This window comes from Muscardinus avellanarius (genome assembly GCF_963383645.1).
Source record: "Muscardinus avellanarius genome assembly, chromosome: 2".
Classification (NCBI taxonomy): Eukaryota; Metazoa; Chordata; class Mammalia; order Rodentia; family Gliridae; genus Muscardinus; species Muscardinus avellanarius.
The window spans coordinates 109,055,021-109,078,822 of record NC_137787.1 but is presented as its reverse complement, the minus strand read 5'-3'; the positions used below and the strand labels follow the sequence as shown (position 1 = coordinate 109,078,822).

At 38.4% G+C, this 23,802-nt stretch overlaps 1 protein-coding gene across 1 annotated transcript in view; it reads right to left on the bottom strand.

Moving 5' to 3' along the window:
• PTPN4 (protein tyrosine phosphatase non-receptor type 4) overlaps positions 1-23,802 on the bottom strand; it is a gene marked incomplete at both ends in the record, with an annotated part of 165,389 nt that overhangs the window by 27,540 nt on the left and 114,047 nt on the right. Inside the window, 5 exons of the mRNA XM_080688801.1 lie at positions 256-422; positions 4,605-4,761; positions 16,756-16,812; positions 16,894-16,977; positions 18,984-19,143. Coding sequence (XP_080544927.1) covers positions 256-422; positions 4,605-4,761; positions 16,756-16,812; positions 16,894-16,977; positions 18,984-19,143 — 625 coding nt within the window. The remainder of the gene's footprint in view (positions 1-255; positions 423-4,604; positions 4,762-16,755; positions 16,813-16,893; positions 16,978-18,983; positions 19,144-23,802) is intronic.

The following is a 23,802-nucleotide window of genomic DNA, read 5'->3' as shown; positions in this document are numbered from 1 at the left end:
GTTCTACTTTATTTTTTATTTTGAAACAGGGCCTCACTGAGTTGCTGAGGCTGGTCTTGAACCTGCGATCCTCCTATCTCAGTCTCTCAAGTACTGGAATTACAAGTGTGAGCCACTGGTATTTCAAACATTTCTCAGAATACCATTTTAATTTCTAAGTTATAATGAAAGTAGGATGATCAGGTAGTGAGAAACCATGAAACTAAATAGAAGACATGGGCAAGCATTATTTTCTATGCAACTGTTATTACTTACATCAAATTGTGTCAAGACTGTCCCAGTGATAAGTCCTTCAGCTAGTTGGATCATAGATTCTTGCAGTGAATGGTCATCCTGATGGACACTATCTAGTGGGGTTTTGTCAGGAATATACTGGAAATCTGGCTCATTTTCTAGCTTTTCTTCTACTACATCATACACAGCTAAAACAAAACAAGAAACACACACAGAAATCTTAATGGAATTCCTAAGAATCTACTAGATATTTTTCACTTTTGTGTCAGAAATATTTATTTCTGAATAATTAAATGAATCTGATTCCAGTAAATAGGAACTGAGAAGAGCTATGCAGTTAAAGGACTTTTCTGTACCTTTGGGTATAGAAGAGTTCTACTTAACCATATGTCCGAAAATGTGTGAAAATTGAAGAGACATTAAGAAAAAGAGGAGATGCTCTTAGAATAGACCTACGTTGCCGGGCGTGGTGGCGCACGCTTGTAATCCCCGCACTTGAGAGGCGGAGACAGGAGGATCACACAGGTTCGAAGCCAGCCTTGCTGGCTTAAGAGACCCTGTTTCCAAATAAAATATAAAATAGGTCTGGGAGTGCAGCCCAGAGGTAGAAGGGCTTCCAGGAACCCCAGTACCACCACCACCACCACAAAAAAAAAAAAAAAAAAAGACCTATGTTTAAAATTTGTGGGATGCTCTTAGAATAGATCTACTCTTTTATTTGTGGTATCTAGGGCAAGAATACACATAGAAATCTATATACTATATGTCTCAATAAATTGAACACACTGCTAAACAATGTATGCTCTATCCTTTTCCCTGACATATTTAAAAAACAATCTGTGAGGCCAATCTCCGTGCTCATACTAGTATGAAAAGAGTTAGACAGACCCAGGCCTATAGCCAAACAAACATCTCTTTTCACTCTCAGCTCCACTGTGCCACATAGGGCTGCTAAGCACACAATTAAACGTCCCAGCCCACATGTACTCTTACATCTCTCTAGACTTTCTTTTGCAAACTACTGCCTCTTGGCCACCTGTTGGCCCAGGGAACACATATCATGTGATCCAGCCTTGGGAGAAATGAATATGTGGAAATTTCCCATGACCACCTAAGAAATGGGCTGAGGGCCTATATGGGCAGAATGAAGGTTTAAGAAAAGTGTTTTAGAAAGGTAGAAGTGGCTACAGGTGATGGCTTAAAAAATCCCCTTAGTCTTGTACAATTCTGACCCCACTGGAAAAGACATGGCTGAAGCAGAAAAGCAGAGCCTTCTAAAATGTGGAATCAAAGACAAGGGCCTCTTCCACCCTTGCCTAGGGGTCTGGTTTATCCTCAGATATGTATACATCTTTTAGAAAAAGAAATTTCTAAACTAAAGAAAAGACAAAAATATATGACATTTTGCCCAAGAACTAATGGGGGGAAGATCAGAAAAACAAAAACACAATTTAGCAAACACAATTTTTTTTTTCTTTTTTGCGGGTCTGGGGATGGAACCCAGGGGCATTTGACTCTCAAGCTACACCCCCTGCCCTATTTTTTATTCTTTATTTTGAGACAGGGTCTCACTAAGTTGCAGAGGGCCTCCGTGAACCATGATCCTCCAGTCTTAGCCTTCCAAATGCTGGGATTACAAGCGTGTGCCACCTCGTCCGGCACCACAATTTTAAATATATATATATATATATATGTATATTTTTTTTTTGTGTGTGTGTGTGTGGTACTGGTGCTCCTGGAAGCCCTTCTACCTCCGGGCTACACTCCCAGACCTATTTTATATCTTTTATTTGGAAGCAGGGTCTCTTAAGCCAGTGCGGCTGACTTCGAACCTGCGCGATCCTCCTGTCTTGCCTCCCAAGCGCGGGGATTACAAGTGTATGCCACCACTCCCGGCACAATTTTAAATTTTGATTATAAGCTGTTTTAAGTAAAAATGGGTATGACAGACAACACTGAAATGGAATAGTGATCCTGGCCCAGATTCTAACTCTAAAACAGTAAAGCCAGAAGTAGGGCACAGGTGGGATCCTCTCTTAGTTTAGAGCATAAATAAGGCAATTTGAAAATATAAGAAAGACATGCCTTTGCCATCACATAGATTTTTGTTCATATTCTGGTACTGTACTGGGTCATCAATCTGAGAGCATATAACTGAATGTCTTGTACCAATGTGTCTTAACCCTAAAATTAGGATAGTCATCTATGATGGATTAAATGAGAACATACAAAAAAGCATAGGTAGATAGAAAGCCTTTAAATTATTATTTATTGTTATTATTTTAAAGTACTTTAGGAGCTATTATCAAAACAGAGTAAGTAAAACAGAATATTATTCTTGGCATAAATTTTAAGAAAGTTTATGTGACAGGAAATACTTTTTAATGAATGAGTCACCTTAGCATCAGACGAAAATTAACAAGTTCCTTGAAAAACCAAAATAGAATGTTCTGTTGAAATCCCTTTAGTTTTTCTTGAAAGCCAATTATAGACCATGAACAGAGAACACAAAGGAGAAAAGCTCAAGTGAAAATGCCTGTTTTTACCCAAGAGATAAAAAAAGGATTTTTTTTTAAAGTAAAAAATAACCTTTTTATAGCCGGGTGTGGTGGTGCACACTTGTTAATTCCAGAGCTTGGGAGGCTGAGAGAGGAGGTTCGCACAGGTTTGAAGCCAGCTTCAGCTACATAGTGAGGCTCTCAGCAACTTAGTGAGAATCCTGTTTCCAAATAAATTATAAAAAGTAGGGCTGGGGATGTAGCCCGGAAGTAGAATGCTTCTGGGTTCCATCCCCAGTACCCTTAAAACAAAACAAAATAAAAAAACCTTACAAAATCTCATAGCATTAGGTGTGGTAGATAATAGGTAGAATTATAGTTACATTTTACTTTTCTATGGTACATGGTAACATGGCATGAGCCAATAATTACTGTGCCTAAAACTTATGATTAATAGTAAACTGGAACAATACTAGAAGAATTTTTTCTTAAGAGGAGATTAATAGTGTTGAGGGACCTTGAAAACTATGTCCTATAAACACTGGCTGAAGGCTCTACAATTGTTAAACTAGAGAAAAGAGGGAGAGGTTTCTGCTTTTAAATATTGTCAAAAAAGCTGGGCGTGGTGGCGCATGCTTATAATCCCCGTGCTTGGGAGGCTTAGACAGGAGGATCACATAGGTTTAAAGCCAGCCTAAGCTACTTAGTGAGGCTCTCAGCAGCTTAGTGAGACCCTGTTTCCAAATAAAATATAAAATAGGCTTGGGAGTATATCCTGGAGGTAGAAAGCCTCTGGGTTTTATCCCCAGTACCACCAAAATAAATAAACAAACAAATAAATAAATAATATGAAAAATTGAAGAGAGACTAAATTTATTTGGCATAGCTCAAAGTGACAGAACTAGGAACAACAGGATTGAAAGAAGAGGGACTTTGATTTCAATTAATAGTTCAAAATACACAGGGGTGGAAAGCACTGCTTCAGGAGCCACTGAGCTTTCTACATTGTTAAGATGCTTTTGAGGGTGCTATAGAGACTTATGCAATTGGCTAAGAAACGTGACCTTGTGATGCTTAATGTTCTCCAAACCTAGAACTCTGCCATTATGAATTAACAGGTGAACAGCAAACAACATGATTAGGCAGGTGGACTTCAACTACTGAAAACATAGATAAGGTTAAAAAAATTTATGCTTATTATGAAAAATTTCTAAATATTTTACTGAGTACTTAATACTACTACTAGAGCAACTAGAAGAATAAACATATTTTAACTATGTTAGAATAAGGGAGAAAAAGCCTTTTAGAAGATAATATTCTAGCAGAAACCTGAATAAAATGAAGTCCCAAGTCATATAAAAATCAAGAAGAATTTGTTGGGTAGAGGGAATAGTAAGTATAAAGAGCCTGAAATACAATGAACTGAAACACCTAAAGAACAATAAGAAGGCCAGCAGACAGAGTACACAAGAGGAGTGGGAAGTAAGGGAGCCAACAATCTGAATTTTTCTCCAAGTGTGAATGGAAGCTACTGTGCTCTAAAGAAAAACTGATATGATTTATAGTGGCTGCTCTGTCCAATAAAAAGTATTAATGAAGCCAGGCGTGGTGGCTCACGCTTGTAATCCCAGCATTTGGGAGGCTGAGACCAGAGGATTGAGGTTCATGGACAGCCTCAGCTACTTAGTGAGGCCCTCTGCAACTCAGTGAGACCCGGTTTCAAAATAAAGAATAAAAAATAGGGCAAGGGGTGTAGCTCGGAGGTCAAATGCCCCTGGGTTCCATCCCCAGACCCGCAAAAAAAAAAAAAAAAAAAAAAAAAAAAGTATTAATGAATTATGACAAAGATCCAGTGCTACAGAGAGTACTTACCATTAGGTCGAACTAGAAGCACAAGCTCCCCAGAATGTATCTCACAAGAAGCTTTAATAAACAGCACAACTTGATCGTGAGTATGTTCTGTAATATCCCGACCATTAATCAGTACAACTTGGTCCCCTTCATTCAATCGAGGGACACAGAGGTCAGCCTGTAATGTAAGGCAGGTAAGGTTTCAGATCTGCAAGTGGCTTCCTGAAAGTACAGGAATTCATTTTTATAGACTCTATTACAGGAAAATGAAAACTACATATAGAAAAGCATCTATGCATTCATTTATCTATTTCAAAAAGGAGAAATCTAGTTTTCTCATGAAGATACTATTTTTTCCTCTTCTTCCTACCTGATCATCTGATTATACCAAGGTACATACATACAGGCACCCCTAACTTTGTACTATTTAGATACATACAAATCTCAGTTACCATGACTTAAATAACACTCATCTCCCAACAACATGGTTCAAATTTTAGTTACCATGATGTGTTAACTGACTGCATAAAGTAAAAACTTTGTTGCTAGCTCCTCAGTCCAAAAATCACCTCATAAATAGGAGATACACATCATGATGAGTGACTATATCAAAGCTTTCAAAGTCTATTGGTAATTTGTCAATGCACATCTGTTTTCAGTTCATGGTCAGAAAGCAAGGTATGTATAGTTGTGTTCTTCATCTCCCAGTGATCGACCCATATTAAAATTGAATAATTTAGAGCTGGGCATGGTGGTGCATTGCTTGTAATCTCAGTACTTGGGAAGCTGAGACAGGAGAACAGGTTTGCAACCAACCTCAGCTACTTGGTTAGGCTTTCCACAACCTAGTGAGACCCTGTTTCAAAATAAAAAGTAAAATATATGGCTGGGGGTATAGCTTGAAGGTAAAATGGTCCTGGGTTCAATCCCTAGTACTGCCAGAAAAAAAATTTACAGAGGGAATTGATTAAAAAAGATGGGCAAAGAAACAAAATGTGATTAATCCTGGAAGTGAAATTTGAATCAAACATAAATGGAGTTAAAAATAATACGTGACTATGGAAATGTTGACATTACTGGTGTTTGAGAGATTCTAGATAAGCAGCTCAAGAACTCTTGTTGGCACTTTCATATTAAGTTAGAAGAATAAAATGTTTGGAGTGGATCCAAAGGTAGAGAGGTTCATGAAAATTTTGTCTAGGCAAGAAAAGATGCTCACTCTGTACTCTAAGTTTTGTGACAAGGAGACAGGCTCTATTCAAATTATTTATAAGTTTTCACAAAGAAGTAAAACTTATTATTTCTCAATGTTTCTTATGGGTTGAATTACATGATAAATGAACTGTATCAATATTTTCTCATTCATATATGCTTTATAAGAAACAGGAAGAGAGATTTTAATGCTTAGATAAAGAATTTAAGGGCTGGGGAGGTAGCTCAGTGATAGAGTGCTTGCCTAGCAAGCACAGGTCCATGGGTTCAGTTCTCAGCTCTGAAGAAGAAGAAAAAAAGGATTTAAAAGTCATGGGAACAACCACAATGATTTTTTCCAATTGATCATCAAGATTGCTGCCTGATGAAAGATGGCGACCAAGAAAAGCGGGGCTTAAGAGCCCTGCTAACAACCAATCTCCATTACCACAAAATCAGCGCCTTTCATAGCCAGAAAACACCATCACCAGAGAAACAAAAAAATCACCAGGCTCCAGAGAGAAAGCGGACTGAGAACAGAACTCAGAGCCACAGAGAAGATACACCGGCCTCACGCCCGAGGATGCGGCAGCAGCGCCATACTGCCGGCGGCAGCGGCGAGTTCACTGGACAGCTACAGCAGTCGAGGTGAGCCGCTGCAGAACAGCCAGGCGGGATTTTTCAGCGCAGGGAGCATCTAAAGCTCCCAGTGGCTGAGCTCAGCACACGCTGCAGGGACTCAGAGTGGAAATCAAAACCAAGAAGAAATACGCCAGCCTCACGGCCAAGGGCGTAGCAGCGGCGCCATATTGCCACCGGCGGCAGCAGCAGCGAATTCACCGAGTCCAGTACAGCTACATCTGCGAACTCAAGAACAGTGAGTCAAATTGCGGGCCACAGAGGAGAAATCCCAGTACTGTACTCCCAGGGACTTGACCCAGTGGGGGAGTGGCGGTGGCAGAGATATCACACCATAGGAGAATGTGCAACCTGGCACCCCCCACAGTCTAAAGCAGCCTCTATCGACTCTCTGGGTCGGAGACTCTGTGATACAACCCAGTAAAGGAGTAGTGGGGTCTGAGATACTACAGACTCGAGATCCAGAGCACCTTAAGTGAAGCCGTAGTTACCCAGGGAAGAACCCAGAGAAGGCACAAACTTCCAAAATCATGGGAAAGAGGAATAACACTGGAGCAATGAATGCCCACAACCCCACAACATCAGAACCCGATAAAACAGAAAATCAGAGATTTCTAGAAGATCAAATCAGGAAAATAACTGTAGAAATAATAGAGGTGCTTCGAAAAGAACTCAGAGAGAGCCAAAAAGAGATAAAGGATGCAATTAATGAAGTAAAGGCCTCAATTCAAAGCACAAACAACCGATTAGAACACATGGAGAACAGAATCTCGCTCTTAGAAGATGATCATTCCAAAAATGAACGCATAGTTTCTAATCTAGAAAAAAAAATCCAACAGCAGGAATCTGACATTGAAGAAATATGGGCCCATTTTAAGAGAGCTAACCTAAGAATAATTGGAATAGAGGAGGGAAAAGAAAGTGAAACCAAAGGGATCAACAATCTCTTCAAGGAAGTAATAGCAGAAAATTTTCCAAATATAGAGCAAGAGGTTGATACACAGGTCCAGGAAACTTATAGAACTCTCTTTAGACAGGATCGGAGAAGAGGATCTCCACGCCACATAATTGTCAAAATGACCAATGTGGAAGCCAAGCAGAGAATCTTAAAGGCAACAAAAACAAAGGGCCAAGTGACATTCAGAGGCAAACCAATTAGAATCACTCCAGACTTCCCAAACCAAGTCATGAGAGCCAGAAGGGCTTGGAGTAACATATTCCAAACTCTGAAAGAAAACAACTTCCAGCCAAAAATTTTCTACCCAGCAAAACTTTCTATCAAATTAGATGGAAAAATAAGAAGCTTCCATGACAAACAGAAACTGAAGGAATTTATGTCTTCAAAACCAGCGCTAGAGAAAATACTCAAAGAGATTAACTACAAAGAAGAAATAGGTAACACACACCAGAACCAGAGAAACAAGATTTTCCATCCAACAGACAACTAAGATTGGTTATCTGTGGAGATTCATTATTTATGTTAGTCTTTTACCTATCTCTAAATTGTAATGTTTGCCTTTATTGTTAATTTTTAGGATTTCTAGTTGGAATATTAATATACCTTCAGATATAGCATTTGGAAATATTTTATCCAATTCTATTAGTAACTTTTAACTCTGTTTACATTGTCTTTGGATATACAATATTTTTTTATTTTTTAGGGTGTTTGTATACTCTTCTGTTGCCTGTGCCATTGAAATCATATCCAAGAAATCACTGCCAATTTCAATGTTGTGAGGTTTTATGACCCAGATTTTCTTCTAAAAGTTTATAGTCTTAAGATTTATATTTAGGTCTTTTATCTATTTTGAGTTAATATTTGTATATGGGATTAGGTAAGGGTCCAATTTTATTCTTTTCCATGTAATTATTATTATTCAACAATATCTAGTTAAAAGATTATTATTTCCACCACCAAATGTTCGTAGAAACCTTGTCAAAAATAACTTGACAATATAGGGAAGAATTTAGCTCTAGGCTTTTATTTAACTCCAGTGGTTTATATATCTGCCTTTAGAACAGTACTACACTGTTTCAATTATTGTAGCTTTATATGGTTTGAAATCAGAAAATATATATCTTCTAGCTTTGTTCTTTTTCAAGATCGTTTTGGGTATCTAGAATCCATATTCCATATTAGGATAGATTTTTTTCTGAAAAATAAATAATATAAATATATGATAGTTTCACCTAAAAAAATAGAAAAAAATATTCTCTGGTAAGAAAGAAAGCAAAAAGAAATATTGAAATGCTATCTTTAAATCATCAAACGCTTGGTATCAGACAAATGAAACTGTTATGTGAGATTATCATTTTTAATTTTGGATAAATTGCTATAATACTAGATGTTAACCACTAAGCCAAGCATGGGAAGGAGGGATGGGGAGGGAATGGGGTGGGGATCGGGTGCTGGCTGACTGGGTGATGTGTGCATGTATGTCTACAAAAGTATGTACCCCACTATGATGTATGAATACAGTGCACCAATAAAAAAAAAAAAAAAAGATTGCTGCCTGACGCCAAGTGTGATGGCACATGCTTGTAATCCCAGCATATGGGAGACTGAGACAGGAGGATCACAGGTCTGCAGCTGCAGGTCTGCAGCTAGCCTCAGTCACTTAAGTGAGGCTCTCTGCAACTTTGTGAGATCCTGTTTCAAAATAAAAGAATAATAGAGCTGGGGTGTAGCTCAGAGTACACGTGTAATGCCTCTGGGTTCCATCCCCAGTATATATATATATGTGTGTGTATATATATATATATTGCTGTCTGATGAAAAATCAACAAGACAGGAAAAGATGGAGGAAAAGAACAACACACAGTATCTTAGCAGGTCCCCAAAGGTAAATTAAAGAAGCATTTGTACAGCAATATACTGACGGAAGAAGACCTTAAGGAAAACATGGTGGGAAAATTGGAACTACCAACTAGGCAGGAAAAAAAATTCTGATTTCTAAAATATAAAGAGACGCCAAGCTGGTACACGCTTGTAATCTCAGTACTTGGGAGGCTGAGACAGTAGGATCATAGGTTCAAAACCAGCCTCAGCTACTTAGTGAGGCTCTCAGCAACTTAGTGAGACCCTGATTCCAATACAATAAAAACAAAAAACAGACTTAAAACTAACACAGGGCAACAGAATGGGCTAGCAACTTGGGACTCTCTGCGGCTTAGCAGGTCTCCACAGGCCAAAAGACAGTTTTCTCAGTCCTTAACAAAAACAGAGACCCACCAAATTGCCAGTGGTCAAAGCAGAGTGAGCTCGAATGAAATGAACTAGGTTTGGCTGGTCCCAGAGTCTATAGCTTAAGTGAAGCATAGTTTCACAGGAAGAGGTAATTGGAGCACAGATTATATAGACCTGTAAGAAGCTCTTTGTTTAGACTTTCCCAACCAGCAGCAAACTAATATTCCCTGTAGAATACTGTTCATTTAGCCGGGCGTGGTGGCGCACGCTTGTAATCCCAGCATTTGGGGCACTGAGACAGGAGGATCATGGTTCACGGACAGCCTCAGCTACTTAGTGAGGCCCTCTGCAACTCAGTGAGACCCTGTTTCAAAATAAAGAATAAAAAAATAGGGCTGGGGGTGTGGCTCGAAGGTAAAATGCCCCTGGGTTCCATCCCCAATACCGCAAAAAAAAAAAAAAAAAAAAAAAAGGAATACTGTTCATTTTTTCTAGTTTTTTCTTTTCCGTCTTTTTGCAACAAAGTGAACATCCACATACAACTGACAGCCTGCCAGGTATGGAGATGCATACCTGTAATCCCAGTACTTCGAGGCCGAGACAGGAGGACTGCAGGTTAGAGGACAGCTTTAGCAATGTAGGGAAACTCTCAACAACCTACCAAGACTCTGTTTTAAACCAAAAGAGGGCTGGGGGTATAGCTCAGAGGTAGAATGCCCCTGAGTTCAATCCTTAGTACCAGAAGAGGGGAAATGAAGTTAATAGGGAGGGATGAGAGACAGAAGTGAAATGTGGGGAGTACTGTAGGAAAAGGATAGGAATTGAGATGAGGGTGAAAAAGGAGAGATGGGAAGATCTAAATAAATGACAAAATACAAAGAATTTGACAGAACTCCAGTACAATATAAATTGTATGCGGGGGGGGTATTGAAGTTGATAGTATCAAATAATTCACCATTCTTATCAAACAACTGCTCAATATTCTTTCTGGAGAATCTGAGGCACTGCTCACCCCACTGTGCAGGAACTTCTATGCTACAAATGTCACTGTTTGACATTACTTATCAAGTCCAGATGCCTCAAAGCAGAGTCTAGTTTGCAAGTAGAATGGGCAGGGATCTTTTTCTATTGAGGGGCAAATTTCATCCTTAACTCGGATCTATTGTTGTTGCTGGTACTGCTGCTGACCTCCTGGCATGCCCCTGTCTTCAGTTAGATCAAGTGGAGCTGTCCCCTTGCCCAAGGAGTCCCCAACAGTGTGCTTACTGTCAGATTCCTGCTCCTGCTGGCCAAGGTTCTTATTTTGGGCATGAGGCTGGGAGGGGTTTTTTGTTGTTGTTGCCACCAAACAAGTATTAGCAAATTCAAAAAACGGATACAATTCCTTGAATCTTTTCAGATCATAATGGATGAAATTAGAAACAAACAGCGAGAAGAACCATGAGAATTACATAAAGACTAAATGATACACTTCAATGAGGACCGTATCAAAGAAGAAATAAGGGGAGATATTAAAAATTCTTAGTATCAGCCAGGCGTGGTGGTGCACGCTTATAATCCCCGCGCTTGGGAGGTAGAGACAGGAGGATCGCGCTGGTTCGGAGCCAGCCTTGCTGGCTTAAGAGACCCTGTTTCCAAATTTAAAAAATATATAAAATAGGTCTGGGAGTGTAGCCCGGAGATAGAAGGGCTTCCAGGAACCCCAGAAAAAAATTCTTAGTATCAAATAAATAGATAAAGCCTACCAAAATATTTGGAACACTACAAAATCAGTTTTAAGAAGAAACTATGACACTGAGTGCCCAAATTTGCCCCCTCCCTGAACTCCAGAAAGATTCCAAATAAATAACCTAATAATGCATTCTCAAGGTCCTAGTAAAACAGGAAAAACGTAATTCCAAAGTCAGTAGGAGACAGAAAATAATTAAAATCAGAGCTGAAATTAATGAAAAAAATAAAAATATTACAAAAGGTTGCATCTTTGAAAAGATGAAAATGGATAAACCCTTAGCTAACCTAACCAAAAGAAAATGACTTAAATCAACAAAATTAGAGATAAAAAGTTATCAACACAGACACCCTAGAAATCTAAACGATCATTAGAAACTATATTGAAAACTTATATTCTAATAAACTAAAAAACTTAGAACAAAGTTCTAGACACAAACTACCCACATTAAACCAAAATGATTTAGGAAACTTAAACTAACCAATGATAAACAAAGAGATTAAAGCAATATTTTTCCAAAAAGAAAAAAGACCACAACCAGACAGGTTCCAAGCTGAAATCTACAAGAATTTTTTTTTTTTTTTTCGTGGTACTGGGGGTGGAACCCAGAGGCTTCCTACCTCCGGGCTATACTTCCAGACCTATTTTATATTTTATTTGGAAACAGGGTCTCACTAAGTTGCCAAGAGCCTCACTAAGTAGCTGAGGCTGGCTTCGAACCTGTGCGATCCTCCTGTCTCAGCCTCCCAGGTGAGGGAATTACAAGCATGCGCCACCACGGCCGGCTTCTACAAGACATTTGAATAACTAATCCCAATGCTCCTCAAATTATTCCATGAAAGAGAAAGAGATGAAACAGTCTCAAGCTCATCCTATGAAGCTAGTGTTATCTTGATATAAAAATGAAATAAAAACAAAAGAAATAAATTACACATCAATATTATTTTTATTATTTTTTAGAGCACTAAGGATGGAACTCAGGGGCATTCTACCTCCAAGCTAAATCCTCAGCCCTATTTTTTATTCTTTATTTTGAAACTTGGTCTCACTAAGTAGCTGAGGCTGGCCACAAACCCACGATCCTCCTGTTTTAGCCTTCCACCGAATCCTGGGACTACAAGTGTATGCCTCCATGCCAAGCCAAATCAGTATTCTTAATAAACATAGATGCAAAATGTCTTTATTTTTGTGGTACTCAGGGTGGAACCCTGGGGCATTCTATCTCTGAGTTACATCTCCAGCCCTATTGTTTATTTTTCATTTTGAAACAGTCTCACTAAGTTGCTAAGGGCCTTATCCTAAGTAGTTGAGGCTGTCTGTGAACCTGCAACCCTCCTGTCTCAGCCACCCAAGTGTTGGGATTACAAGCATGCACCACCATGCCTGGCTGGAAATTTTCTTAATAAAATACTAACAAATCACATTCAAAACAACATCAGGAATATTGTGCATCACAACCAAGTTGATTTCATTCTGGGATGCAAGGTTGGTCCAACGTATCAAGTCAATGGATGTAATTCATTATCTACATAGAACTAAGAACAAGAATCAAATGATCATTTCAATAGACCCAGAAAAAGCATTTGACAAAATCCAACACTTGAAGCCAGGCGTAGTGGCACCCACTTGTAATCCCCGCGCTTGGGTGGGAGGCTGAGACAGGAGGATTGCACCAGTTCGAAGCGAACCTTAGCTAATTAGTGAGGCTCTCAGCAACTGAGACCCTGTTTCCAAATAAAATTGAAAATAGGTCTGGGAGTATAGCCTGGAGGTAGAAAGCCTCTGGGTTCTACCCCCAGTACCCCCCCCACACCCAACACCTATTCATATTTTTTAAATATGCTGAAATTAGGGATAGAAAAACTTATCTCAACATCAAAAAGGCAATATATGATGAAACTAAAGACAAAATCATACTAATGGGAAGAAACTAAAAATATTTCCTCTAAAATCAGAAACAAGGCAAGGATGCCAACTATCACCCCTCCTATTCAATATGATTTTACAATTTTAGCGAAAGCAACTGGGCAGGAGAAATAAAGGGATACAAATAGGGAAAGAAGTGAAATTATCTGTTTGCAGATGATATGATCCTATACTTAAAAGACGACAAATATTCAACCAGAAGATGTCTAGAACTGATACACAAATTCAGCAAAGTAGCCACACAAAATCAACTTCAAAAGCCAATAGCTCTTCTATGTATCAATAACAAATCCACTGGAAAAATATATGAAAAACAATTCATTTATAATAGCCTAAAATAAAATAAAATACTTAGAAATAAATCTAGCCAAGAAAGTAAGACATTTACAATGGAAATTACAGTTTACTGAAGAAAGAAATTAAAGACCTTAAAGATGAAAAGATATTCCAGGTTCTTGGACAGGCAAAAAAAGTATTGTCAAAATGGCCATACTACCAAAAGCAATTTACATATTCAATGCAGTCCCTATCAAAATATCAATACTATTCTTCACAAAAGTAAAAAAAAAAAAAAAAAAAAAAAAATTCTATGAATCCTAAAATTCATGGAGAAAAAAAGACCCAGAATCACCAAAGCAATTCTGAGCAATAAGAATCATGCCAGAGGCATCACCATACCTGTCTTCAAATAATATTGCAGGGCTATGGCAATAATACCATGGTACTGGCATAAAAATACTTATAGGTCAATGGAATAGAAGATACAAAGACACACTTATGGCCAGCTGATTGTTGACAAAGGTGTCAAAAATAAACACTGGAGAAAAGGCAGCCTTTTCAACAAATGATATTTGAAAAACTGGATATCCAGTTTTCTTTTTTGTTGTTGTTGGTTTTTTGTGGTATTGGGGATGGAACTCAGGGGCATTCTACTTCTGAGCTACACACTCAGCCCATTTTTTTATTATTTTCAAACAGGGTCTCACTGAGTTGCGAAGGGTCTCACTAAGTAGCGGAGGCTGACTGCGAACTACAATCCTCCTGTCTCAGCCTCCCAAAAGCTGGGATTACAAGCGTGCGCCACCAAACCTGGCTGGATATCCAGTTTTAATGTGAGGGTACCAAATTAAGAAGCTTCTGCACAGTAAAGGGAACAATCAAGAATGTAGATGGCTACTTTTATTCTGGTAGAAGACTAGTATCTAGAATATATAAAGAACTAAAAGAAAAAAGACAACAAAAAATTAATAAAATGGGCAAGAACAATAAACTTCTCAAAAGAAGAAATACAAATGGCTGACAAATTTATTTTAAAATGTCCAATATCATTAGCAATCAGGTAAATGCAAATCCAAGCTACACTGAGAATCTAACTCCAGTTAGAATGGCAACCATCAAGAGTACTTTAAACAAAGCCAGGTGTGGTGGCTCACACTCGTAATCCCAGGATTTGGGAGGCTTACACTGGAGGATCAGGGTTCACAGAAAACCTCAGCTACTTCGTGATGCCCTTTGCAACTGAGTGAGACCCTGTTTCAAAATAGAGTTAAAAATGGGGCTGGGGGTGTAGCTTGAAGGTATAATGCCATTGGGTTCCATCCCCAGTACCACAAAAAAAAAAAAAAAAAAGAAAAAAAAAGAAAAAAAGAAAAAAAGAAAAAGAAAAAGAAAAAAGAAAAAAAAAAAGAAAAAGAAAAGAGTTCAGAGATGCAGGGCATGGTGGCACATGCTTATAATCCCAGCATTTGGAAGTTGAGACAGGAGGATTGAGGTTTGAGGACAGCCTATTTTACTTAGTGAGGAACCCTGTTTCATTTCTTTTTATTTATCTATCTATCTATCTATCTATCTATCTATTTATTTATTTATTTTTGGTACTGGGGATGGAACCCAGGGGCATTCTACCTCTGAGCTACACCCCTATTTTTTATTCTTTATTTTGAAACAGGTTCTCACTGAGTTGCAGAGGGCCTCACTAAGTATCAGAGGCTGTCCATGAACCGAGATCTTCCTGTCTCAGCCTCTCAAGTGCTGGGATTACAAGTGTGTGCCACCACGCCTGGTGGAACCCTGTTTCAAAATAAATAAAAATTAGGGCTGAGGGTGTAGCTCGGAGCCCTGGGTTCCATCCCCCATTACCACCAAAAATAAATAAATAAATAAATACATTTTGAAATAGAATCTTACTAAGTTACCCGGGGCTGGCCTTAAATTTGTGATCCTCCAGCCTCAGGCTTACATGTTATCATGTTGCAGGTGAAAGTCACCATGACAGCATGTTCTATCTTTTCTACTTACTGGAGAAATACATATCTTACTGTCATGAATCAGACAATTGAAAGGGCAATGAAGAAAGTGAAGAACAACAGTGATTCCAGGTGATGTACTGTTAACACATCTGGCATGTTTCCAGGCTTGCTATATGACCCAATGTACACTTTAAAAAACTGGGTCATGGCCAGGCATGGTGGTCCACACTTGTAATCCCAGCTCTTGGAAGGCTAAGAGAGGAGGACCACACAGGTGTGAAGCCAGCCTCAGCTACTTAGTGAGGCTCTCAACAACTTAGTGAGATTCTATTTCCAAATAAAGTATAAAAAACAGGTCTAGAAGTATAGCCTGGAGGTAGAAAAGCCCCTGGGCTCTAGCCCCAGTACCACACACACACACAAAAGAAAGCCTGGACCATGAAGCCAGGCATGGTGGTCAGTACTTGGGAAGCTGAGACAGGAGGATCGTGCAGGTTTGAAGCCAGCCTCAGCTACTTAGTAAGGCTCTCAGCAACTTAGTGAGACCGTTTCCAAATAAAATATAAAAAATAGGTCTGGGAGTTTAGCCTGGAGGTAGAAAAGCTCCTGGTTTTCATCTCGGGATGAGTACCAGAAAAGAAAACAAACAAACAAACAAACAAACAAACACGAACCTAGGTCATGTGGGTGAGGAAGCACACATCTACAACCCCTGTACCCTGGGATCCACAATCAATCTAGAACTGTCCTATCATGAACAGAAAGTTCAACAGATTATTAAAACTAAATGATGAGTAATGGTGGATTTGTTATAAAGGGCACTGGGGGTACATATAGTGTTTTCCCTTTTTTTTAGAATGTTCATATTTAAAAAATTTAAGAATGTTCTTATAGTATTTCTATTTAAAGTAATTTTTTTAAAACAGAAAGCAGGCAAATATAATATATTTGAAACTATTCTAAATATAAAATTAGTAGGCAAACAAAATCTCATAAAACTATAACTCTATTTACTGTTTGTTGTTTAAACACTGTTTTGATAGAACCTGTTAACATTTTGGAAACACTGAGTCATTGTTTCTTTATAAGATAAAGAACAAATAACAATTAACTTGCCAGCAATTTAAGAATCAGGAAACATCAGTTTATACTCAATAAATTAAAAGATATAATTAACATTTTCCTTTATTTAAAATATAATAAAATATATTCTTGAAAACAGAATTTACTTGGAAAGTAGGAATTACTCACAGGTGTTCCTGGTGCTACTCGGGACACAATTATAGGCATCTTCTGATCATACCCTCCCTCAAAAAGAGAACAAGTAATTAGTTAATTATGAAAATAAGATCTTCATGGAAAAGCTGAGTAAAACAAATTCCAGATTACCTTTACATTGAATCCAAACCTTCCATTTTCATCAGGTTTCATTTTGATTAGAACAAGATTATCATTTGGAATACCACCATTAGGCTTGAAAAGACAAAAATAAATAATATATAATTTTCTGTATTTATAACCTATCTTGACTTACATAAAGTGTGCTTTTTGTTTGCTTATGTTATCATACCTAAAAACCATTAATTCTAATTGAAATATTCAGTAATGTACTTTTTTTTTTTTTTTTACTAATAACTGTTTTATTCTCTCATGCCTTCTTAGTAAGAAAAACACTGGCAAATGGAAAGAAATTTGTCTCTATTTCCTTTAATTCCACCCTACTAGTCAGGTTTCCATCTCTACCACTCCACTACAACTATTAATTAAGGACACCAATGATTTTCACACTTCTTGGTTCTTACATCATTTGACTTAACCTGTAGCATTTAATGAAATTATTCATTAATTACTTTATGACTTTCTTCATACCAGCTGGTTGCTTACTTTGCCTTCTGCCTTAATGTCTGCATCTGCTCAATCTCCTTTGCTTGTTTCTTTTAGCTCCCTCATTTTTACAATTGTGAGGACTAAAGGCTCAGTGTCTAAAATCTCCTGCTTAGATTTCCCTCCCTCCCTCCCTGCCTCCCTCCTTCCCTTCCTTTCTTGTGGTACTGGAGATGGAACCTAGGGGCCTTCTTCTACCTCCGGGCTACAGCCCCAGCCTATTTTATATTTTATTTGGAAACAGGGTCTAAGTTGCTGAGAGCTTCACTAAGTAGCTGAGGCTGGCTTTGAACTTGTGCGACCCTCCTGTCTCAGCCTCCCAAGTACTGGGATTACAAACGCATGTCACCATGTCCAACTCCTGTTTAGATTTCTACACACATTTTCTTAGTGATCTTTGTTTTGTGGTTTTAAATACCATCTACGTCACTGACTACTTACCAGTGTTCTAATTCTCCCTTCAAGTTTAGAATTATACATCCAACTGTCTTCCTCTCTAATTGGATTCCTAATGGGCATTTCAAACTTAACATGTCACAAACCGAGCTCCTGATATTTGAACTGTACCTCTCCATCTGCAGCCTTTCACATCTCAGTAGAATCAAGGATAACACCAGTGTTTTTAGCCTGAAGAGTTATAAGGATGAAAAGTTGGCATTTACTGAGATATGAAAAGCTGCAGATGGGGGATTCTAACAACTTGACATTTTGTCATGGTAAAAGCATATTCTCTGAGGCAAAACTACTAGAATAATTTATAAATTATTTTTTAAAACAAAGTGATCATATTCTAGAAACCTGTACTTAAATTCAAAAGTTTGATAGAAATCATAGAGTCTCTGTGCACTAAGGAATTATATAATAAAATTAGTGGTACTTAATACATTATCAGCATTTATTCTAAAAGTGTAGGTATGTTTTATTTTTATTTTTAGTGGTACTGGGGGTGGAACCCAGAGGCTTTTCTACCTCTGGGCTATACTCTTAGACCTATTTTTATACTTTATTTGGAAACAGGGTCTCACTAAGTTGCTGAAAGCCTCACTAAGTAGCTGAGGCTGGCTTCAAACCTGTGTGATCCTCCTGTGGCAGCCTCCCAAGCGCTGGGATTACAAGCATGTGTCACCATGCCCGGCTGTGTAGGTATGTTTTACAAGACTGGAATTAACACAAATTTGTCAAACACTAATTTTTTTTTTTTTTTTTTTTACTAAGGTACTGGGGATTGTACCCAAGGGTGCTATACCACTGAGCCACATCCCCAGCCCTTTTAATTTTAAGTCAGGGTTAGGGTCAGTTGCCTAGCTGGCCACAAATTTGTGATCCTACTGCTTCAGACTCTACAGTCTCTGGAAATACAGAGGTGTGCCACTGTACTTGGCAAGAACTTAAGTTTCTGAACCAAAAGGTATTTTACAAGTGAAAATAAAAGGAAACTCATAGTTGAGTTACCTCATGGTATAACTCATGAACAAAGAATATGAGGAAAAAGAGAAAATACTATAATTTTTAACTAAAATGTGCTATAGTGACAAAAGTAACTACATTTAGTATTTTAAAATTTCAAAGAAAGAGTATTTAAAGAAGCTACTTACAGTAGACTTTTCAGGAGAAGATGGAATATCAAATGTTTCATTCGTATGGTTTTTCAGATCTTGTTGAGAATGTGAATAATAAATTTGGTTCCAACTGTTTTTCTTAGATTGTTTGGGTGGTAAAGCTGGAGGCTGCCCATCTTCAGGGGTCTCTTGTGATCTAGATAAGAAACAAGGGGAATATATGTGTATATGAAGTGGTTTTATAGTTTTGTTTGTTTAATCTACTAGGGATTAAACCCAGTAGTGTTCTACCTTTCAGCTATACTCCCAGCCCTATTTTATTTTTCATTTTTCCCCCCCTGGTACTGAAGATTGAACCCAAGGGCATTCTACCTTGGAGCAGCACCCCCAGCCCTTTATTTTATTCCTTATTTTGAAACAGGCTTTTACTAAGTTGTGGAGAGCCTTACTAAATAGCTGAGGCTGGCTGTGAAACTGTAACCCTCCTGTCTCAGCCTCCTAAGTACTGGGATTACAAGCATTCGCCACTAAGCTTGTTTATTTTTCACGTTGAAACAGGGTCTTACGAATTGCTCAGGGCCTTGCTAAGTTGTTGAGGGTAGATCTCAAACCCGCAATCCTGTCCCAGCCTCTCAACTACTGGAAATATAGGCACTCATCACCATGCCCAACATGGAATTGATTTAATTATCTATCTATCTATCTATCTATCTATCTATCTATCTATTCTATCATTGGTACTAGGGATTGAACCCAGGGGTGTTTTACTCCCATCTACAATCCAGCCCCTTTTTTGTTTTAAAGTATTCTCACTAGGTTGTTGAGAGTCTTGCTAAATTGCTGAGGCTAGTCTTAAATCCACACTCCTCCTGTCTCAGCCTCTCAAAGCCTCCCAGGTACTGGGACTATAGGCATGTGCCATCACATTTAAAAAGAGTTGTTTTTTAAAAGTTAGGGCCAGGACTTCCGGGAAGATGGCGACCGAGAAAAGCAGGGCTTAAGAGCCCCGCTAACAACCAATCTCCATTACCACAAAACCAGCGCCTTTCATAGCCAGAAAACACCATCACCAGAAAAACAAAAAAACCACCAGGCTCCAGAGAGAAAGCGGACTGAGAACAGAGCTCAGGGCCACAGAGGAGACACACGCGCCCGAGGACGCGGCAGCAGTGCCATACTGCCGGCGGCAGCGGCGAACTCAACGGACTGCTACAGCAAGCCGAGGTGAGCCGCTGCGGAACAGCCAGGCGGGATCTTTCAGCGCAGAGAGCATTTAAAGCTCCCAGTGGCCGAGCTCAGCACACGCTGCAGGGATTCAGAGTGGAAATCAAAACCAGAGAAGAAAAAATACGCCAGCCTCACGGCCGAGGGCGTGGCAGAGGCGCCATATTGCCACCGGCGGCGGCAGCAGCAGTGAATTCACCGAGTCCAGTACAGCTACATCTGCGTACTCAAGAACAGTGAGTCAAATTGCGGGCCACAGAGGAGAAATCCCAGTACTGTACTCACTGGGACTTGACCCAGTGAGGGAGTGGTGGTGGCAGAGATATCACAACATAGGAGAACGTGCAACCTGGCACCCCCCATAGTTTAAAGCAGCCTCTATCGACTCCCTGGGTCAGAGACTCTGTGATACAACCCAGTAAAGGAGTAGTGGGGTCTGAGATAATACAGACTCGAGATCCAGAGGACCTTAAGTGAAGCCATAGTGACCCAAGGGAAGAACCCAGAGAAGGCACAAACCTCCGAAATCATGGGAAAGAGGAATAACACTGGAGTAATGAATGCGTACAACCCCACAACATCAGAACCCGATAAAACAGAAAATCAGAGATTTCTAGAAGATCAAATCAGGAAAATAACTGTAGAAATAATAGAGGTGCTTCGAAAAGAACTCAGAGAGAGCCAAAAAGAGATAAAGGATGCAATTAATGAAGTAAAGGCCTCAATTCAAAGCACAAACAACCGATTAGACCACATGGAGAACAGAATCTCGCTCTTAGAAGATGAGCAATCCAAAAATGAATGCATAGTTTCTAATCTAGAAAAAAATATCCAACAGCAGGAATCTGACATTGAAGAAATATGGGCCCATCTTAAGAGAGCTAACCTAAGAATAATTGGAATAGAGGAGGGAAAAGAAAGTGAAACCAAAGGGATCAACAATCTCTTCAAGGAAGTAATAGCAGAAAATTTTCCAAATATAGAGCAAGAGGTTGATACACAGGTCCAGGAAACTTATAGAACTCCCTTTAGACAGGTTCAGAGAAGAGGATCCCCACGCCACATAATTGTCAAAATGACCAATGTGGAAGCCAAGCAGAGAATCTTAAAGGCAACAAAAACAAAGGGCCAAGTGACATTCAGAGGCAAACCAATTAGAATCACTCCAGACTTCCCAAACCAAGTCATGAGAGCCAGAAGGGCTTGGAGTAACATATTCCAAACTCTGAAAGAAAACAACTTCCAGCCAAAAATTTCCTACCCAGCAAAACTTTCTATCAAATTAGATGGAAAAATAAGAAGCTTCCATGACAAACAGAAACTGAAGGAATTTATGTCTTCAAAACCAGCGCTAGAGAAAATACTCAAAGAGATTAACTACAAAGAAGAAATAGGTAACACTCACCAGAACCAGAGAAACAAGATTTTCCATCCAACAGACAACTAAGATTGGTTATCTGTGGAGATTCATTATTTATGTTAGTCTTTTACCTATCTCTAAATTGTATTGTTTGCCTTTATTGTTGTTAATTTTTAGGATTTCTAGTTGGAATATTAATATACCTTCAGATATAGCATTTGGAAATATTTTATCCCATTCTATTAGTAACTTTTAACTTGTTTACATTGTCTTTGGATATACAATTTTTTTTTTTTAGGGAGTTTGTATATTCTTCTGTTGCCTGTGCCATTGAAATCATAACCAAGAAATCACTGCCAATTTCAATGTTGCGAGGTTTTATGACCCAGATTTTCTTCTAAAAGTTTATAGTCTTAAGATTTATATTTAGGTCTTTTATCTATTTTGAGTTAATACTTGTATGTGGGATTAGGTAAGGGTCCAATTTTATTCTTTTCCATGTAATTATTATTTTTCAACAATATTTAGTTAAAAGATTATTATTTCCACCACCAAATGTTCGTGGAAACCTTGTCAAAAATAACTTGACAATATAGGGAAGAATTTAGCTCTAGGCTTGTATTTAACTCCAATGGTTTATATATCTGCCTTTAGAACAGTATTACACTGTTTCAATTATTGTAGCTTTATATGGTTTGAAATCAGAAAATATATATCTTCTAGCTTTGTTCTTTTTCAAGATTGTTTTGGGTATCTAGAATTCATATTCCATATTAGGATAGATTTTTTTCTGAAAAATAAATATATAAATATATGATAGTTTCACCTAAAAAAACAGAAAAAAAATATGCTCTGGTAAGAAAGAAAGCAAAAAGAAATATTGAAATGTTATCTTTAAGTCATCAAAAGCTTGGTATCAGACAAATGAAACTGTTATGTGAGATTAACATTTTTAATTTTGGATAAATTGCTATAATACTAGATGTCAACCACTAAGCCAAGCATGGGAAGGAGGGATGGGGAGGGAATGGGGTAGGGATCGGGTGGGGGCTGACTGGGCGATGTGTGCATGTATGTCTACAAAAGTTTGTATCCCACTATGATGTATGAATACGTGCACCAATAAAATAAAATTAAAAAAAAAAAAAAGTTAGGGCCAAGCTACACACACACGAGTTAGGGTCAAGTAACCCAAATAATGATGATGTCTAATAAGAGATGGCCTTTGAATACCATATTTATTTGCAAAGTGCCACTTTTAAGTAAAAACTTTCTCACCTTAAAGTAGTAAATATAATTTATTAATTTATCATCAGTTATATGATTACATTTCTTTGAGGTTTTCAATGTAGTCATGAGAAAACAGAGAATAAAGCAGGCAAAAAGAAATCAGAACTGCAAATTGGGCTGTGCTGCCATAGACAAAACACCAGGTATAATCGAAAGGACTAAGTCAGTCTTTTCTTCCTTCCTGTACTAAAGAGTGAGCTCATGGGTGTTCTATCACTGAGACACATCCCTATTTCTTTTTAATTCTGAGACAGGAATTCACAAAGTTGCCCAGGCTGGCCTCAAACTTGCAATCTTCCTGCCTCAGTCCCCTAGAAGTTGGGACTATATGCTTGAATCACCGTGCCCAGCTGGTGTATTCTCTTTGTAACATGACTCATGAGAGTAATGAACTCAATAATGTGACAAGGACTAGAAGAGTATTGAAGTCCTCACTGCAGAGACAAAACTGAATGAAAGAGTCAAGTGTATGGTTTAAGATGAGAAGGCAATATACAATTGGCACTAGAGTATATAATTCTCAACGGTGGTAGCAGGAATTAACAACAACAACCCACAACAAATTAGATATCATAGGCACAATTTCGAGGTAGAAAGTTCTTTAAACAACAAGTACAATATATATAACATTAGTTGTGAATTTTCCACAAAGGCCAGAAAGGAAGCCAGCAGTTTAACTTGTGTCCTAGGAAGCAGACAGCCATGGAATTGGAATTTGGAAGAAAGTTAAGAGAATAGAAAAGAGAAAAATGGTTCTTGAAGCACTGACCATTACTATGGTTATTATCTATCTCTGACATGGCAGGAGGGCCTTTCCTGGGAAATAAAAGGATTACCAGCTCATTGCCTAAAGATAAGAGAGTTGATATATCAAGCCATGAGGTTGGGGCTGTGGTATTTGGGCACATACTTCATCTAGTATTTACTGACTTTTGTTGACTAACAACAGATGCCTAGCATTTAAGCTGTAAGGTCTTGAGA